Raw genomic sequence first — 4,327 nt, 5'->3', positions numbered from 1 at the left:
ATCTGCTCAGATCTGCATCAAGTCGAACGCGCCTATTAATTCTGGATTTTACATTTAAGTCGGGTGTTTGACATTTCGGTAATCTGTGCTATTGGTCTGTATGCATTTCCATGTTTGCATTGCACTGCTATACCGAAAAATATTTAAAATTGCGCGCCACGTGGCGCGCAATTTTATGCACGGGGCGCACCGTGAAACAATGTTTATCCGTGCCCGAATTCAACCCTTCCTATAATGTGTAGGGTGCATTGTGCTTGCTAGTATGATTATTTTTTTTTACCTTGTCGGCCAGCCAGCCACGGTCATATGACCTATATTTCGAAGGAAAATTGACTGTGTGAAATCGTGTGTGTAAGCCTATATAAAATGGAGAGTGACGTCACCAGTCAAAATAGCGGTACCCCCCGAAGCTCATGGTATAATTCGAACACTGAGTGTAACTGCACGTGTGTTTCTTTTAAATGGATTCTGATTATGGCAGTAATGATGATCTAGCAGCATGCCATGGTTGGCTTTCAGTTGAATGCAAACAGCTTTAAAATCAAACAGAACAACTTCAAGCAAAATAGATTGAATTTGTAATGTATATGCAAATAATATGCTTGTGTAACCTAATTGACATATGTGATATTTCAGGAATCACTGCTGACACAATTACTTGGAAGCCTATCAACCCGAATAGTGGAGATAGTGGATCAGCCACATTTGGATCTGGACTATTTCCAGTACGTCATCAATCAAGAGGCATTCATTTTCACTTCTGCATCCACGGTCATTAACGTACCCTCCGACATTCTGCAGTGCATTTTAAGCCTTCAGGAAAAGATCAATCTTGCCCTTACTCCAGAGGGAGCCCATGCTCTTGTAACTGAAGTAAGCAATGGACGAGGGCGCCCCAAATTAATAGTTTCTGAAGACATGCTGGCCCACTTAATTGATATGTCCTTACCAATACCATCTATTGCACGCCTGTTGGGGGTCAGTGAATCAACCATCTTCAGGCGTATGCGTGACCTTGGATTATCAAGCAGATCTTCATACAGTAGCTTAACTGACATTGAGCTGGATAATGCTGTGTTATCAATAAAATCAAGACTGCCTAATGCAGGGTACCGAATGGTTAAAGGATGCTTACAGGCAGAAGGACACAGGGTTCAGTGGGAGCGGGTGAAGGCCTCCATGCACAGGGTTGATGCAGATGGAGTTTTCCAGAGAATGATGCAGCTTGGCTGCATTGTCCGAAGGACATACTGTGTACAACATCCATTGTCCTTAGTCCACATGGACACAAACCACAAACTAATAAGGTAACTTTTCGAGCTATCATTAATGGAAGTGTAATTTAATTTCAATACAGAAAGAACGGGTCAAAATCTTTTTTTTTTTTTTTTTTTTTTACCCCTGAGAAGGAACATATGTTTTGTTTTCCAGGTACAACATTGTCATATTTGGGGCAATTGATGGTTATTCCAGAAAGGTAGGCCATTGTAGAGACAAGACAAAGACAATTTGAAGGACTGGGTGATAGGCCTGTGGACAAGAAAAGAATGTTGGCTGACATTGTGACAGCATAATTATTTAAGTGAAATTTATTATTAATGTTGCACAAGTAAAATAGATTGTCACTCATTAGTTAACATGTGAAATATTTGATGCACCCTTTCAATTTCTCTTAAAAACGAGATGCAAGCATTTGTGTGTATGTTTGTGTACAGATCATGTACCTGGAGCCAGCAGCAAATAACAGATCAAGCACAGCTCTTACATTCTTTCTGAAAGCAGTTGAAAAGTATGGTTGGCCTTCCAGGTAATTGTGGTATTCACTCATAATTATTTTAATATGTGAATGTATTTGTGAATATATTTATATATACATTAATTAGGGGTGCTCTGATGGCAACTTTATTCCTACTCTCTCTAGGGTCAGGGGTGATGAAGGTGTTGAGAATGTGGCAGTAGCTGAAACCATGTTCCGTGTAAAAGGCACTGGAAGAGGTAGCTTCATAGCTGGAAAGAGCGTGCACAATCAAAGGTTAGCCTACCATTATATATGAATAATTATTTAGCACCAAGTTATTTCAGACAGCAGTAACCAAATCATTAGCTATCAGCTATTGATGTGAAATGGTTAGCAATGCTCTGCAATAAGAAAAATGTTAGTAAGAATAAATGTGTACTAGACAAATTTGAACATGTTTCTATCATTCAGTGTAGTCATGGGTTAATGTTTTCAATTTAGAATTGAGAGATTGTGGCGAGATGTCTGGACCAGTGTAACCCAACTCTACTACGAGGTGCTTCACAGCCTTGAGGAAGACGGCCTGCTTGATTTATCCAGCACGGTGCATCTGTTTTGTGCACATCATGTGTTCCTCCCTCGTCTGCAAGATAGCCTTAACACCTTTGCTGAAGCATGGGACAATCATCCTCTGAGGACTGAAGGTGGACTCTCCCCCAACCAACTCTGGATTTTGGGTCACATGCAAAACCCTTCAAACGAAACTGAGGACTTGGAGGTTTGTTTATCATGTGCACATATTCACCTCTACTTGGCTGTCATATACATTTTGTTTTCACTAATATTTTTTTTTGTTTGTTTAAAATTACTGACAGAACCTGGGGATGTTTGGAACTGACTGGGAGTCATTTGACGCAGCCAGCGAACAATCTTTCGGAGTTCAGGTCCCAGAATATGACTGTCCTCTGTCTCCAGCTACAATGGAAGCTGTGAATTCCATAATCAATCCCCTTGCATCATCTCAATCCTATGGTAGAGACCTGTACATATCAATGGTTCAGATTGTGACGACCACACAGTAATTGAATAAATTGCAGGTCTGAAATTGCTACATAGCACACGGTGAGGGAAAAAAAGTTGGATCAGCATTTTGCAATGTAAATGTCACCAATTTCCTCCGATGTCTGTTTTCTGACATCTGTTTGAGCTTACATTACATAGTATCAGCATATATTTGAACTGTTGATAATGATTTACTGTGACAGAAATAAAGGGCTTTACTGTATTTTTGTAAAAAAATTTATTAAAGAGAAATGACTAACACCAGCTTTGAACTCATTTCACACTGCAATGGGTTTGTGACGTTAAGCCCTGCAGACAGTGGGTGAATGTGTTTGTAATTGTACAAATAACAAACTATACTTGTTTAGCATATGTCAGAACAGTAACAGCAGCAGATTCTGTAGTAAGTGTACAAATAACAAACTACTTGTTTAGTATATGTCAGAACAGTAACAGCAGCAGATTCTGTAGTAATTGTACAAATAACAAACTATACTTGTTTAGTATATGTCAGAACAGTGACAGCAGCAGATTCTGTAGTTGAACTGGGTTTGACACCTGTCCAATCTCTGATGGGGCTCAACGTTTTTCTATGATTATAAAGACAACAGCAGCAAATTTTGTCCCTACCCCCAGCCCCTTCACCTCCTCTACATGCACACAATCACACTCTATCAAAACACCCTCCATGGGTAATTGCCATTTCCATTAGGTGTTTGAAGTCTTCAAGTGTTGTTATGTGAGTAACTGGAAATGTGATAGTGCAAGTGCATGCACTAACAGTTGGATAGCAAATAGAATGTCCTTCACAATCATGCTTAAATTGGACAAAAACAGCAAAGTCCCTCTTCTCACTGGGCAGTACTGGTACATGTGCCTGTCCCGTCATCCACTGCATGACTTTTGCTACAGTCAGTTGACCATCATCTAATGAAATAAAAAAAGGTGTTAGTGTGAACTTAACAGGTAAGCCCCAAAAGACCATGGGTTATTGCTGGCTGTTATATCACCATAAATGAGCATGATCTAAAATAAACACTGACATTTATTGGCCTTAACAGAATAGCAGTTCAAACATACCGCAATCCTCAATTTCTTGTAGAAAGTCTTGGAAAAAGTTCATGATGTTGACCTCTCTGCTGTATTTCACTGAGCCACTCTCACTGTAGGCAGGTTGACACTTCTCCAGGAGAAAGGCTGCATCCACCTACCCCCCAAAAAAGGCAAAGGGTGTTGATCTACAATTACGCAATACCTCACAGAGCCTGTGATCAGACACAGTATGCCATTTCCGAATGGTGCTCTGCCTTACTGGCGCAATGTTTACTGAGCCCCATACACTACTCCCCAGCATGGTATGCAAGCACCAGAAGAGGCCTACCAAGTCATTAATTAAAGGACTGCAAGAGCACCTAATTGAGCCCCATTCACTGCTCCTGTGTCATTTGTCATGTACTGCATACCACACAGGGCTTTCGGCAGAGATCAGTAGTACGCAGGTAGTAGGCTTTTTTGAAAAGGACAAGT

At 40.4% G+C, this 4,327-nt stretch overlaps 1 protein-coding gene across 2 annotated transcripts; it reads left to right on the top strand.

Annotated features, from left to right (window-relative positions):
- The first annotated feature begins 223 nt into the window (after nucleotides 1-223).
- LOC311499700 (uncharacterized protein) lies at nucleotides 224-3,718 on the top strand. Of its 2 annotated transcripts, XM_084560794.1 has the most exons (5): nucleotides 224-1,307; nucleotides 1,432-1,477; nucleotides 1,716-1,807; nucleotides 1,922-2,032; nucleotides 2,240-3,718. In XM_084560794.1, the coding sequence occupies exons 1-5, from the start codon at nucleotides 919-921 to the stop codon at nucleotides 2,634-2,636; spliced, it is 1,035 nt and encodes a 344-aa protein (XP_084416920.1). In that variant the 5' UTR covers nucleotides 224-918; the 3' UTR covers nucleotides 2,637-3,718. The 2 variants fall into 2 exon arrangements, 1 of the variants encoding a protein (XP_084416920.1); XR_014699460.1 differs by lacking the exon at nucleotides 224-1,307 and having other exon boundaries at nucleotides 1,399-2,032; nucleotides 2,393-2,545.
- The last annotated feature ends 609 nt before the right edge of the window (nucleotides 3,719-4,327 follow it).

Source organism: Chelon labrosus (genome assembly GCF_963514085.1).
Source record: "Chelon labrosus genome assembly, chromosome: 14".
Taxonomy (NCBI): domain Eukaryota; kingdom Metazoa; phylum Chordata; class Actinopteri; order Mugiliformes; family Mugilidae; genus Chelon; species Chelon labrosus.
Note: the sequence above shows the minus strand (reverse complement) of the source record. Positions and strands in the feature narration are given on the sequence as shown.

Bases quoted from the DNA above. Each gene is read 5' to 3' on its own strand.
- LOC311499700 (XM_084560794.1), top strand. From the start codon at position 919: ATGCTGGCCCACTTAATTGATATGTCCTTACCAATACCATCTATTGCA. The intron at 1,308-1,431 runs GTAACTTTTCGA...TTTGTTTTCCAG, and splicing joins ACAAACCACAAACTAATAAG to GTACAACATTGTCATATTTG. The intron at 1,808-1,921 runs GTAATTGTGGTA...TACTCTCTCTAG, and splicing joins AAGTATGGTTGGCCTTCCAG to GGTCAGGGGTGATGAAGGTG.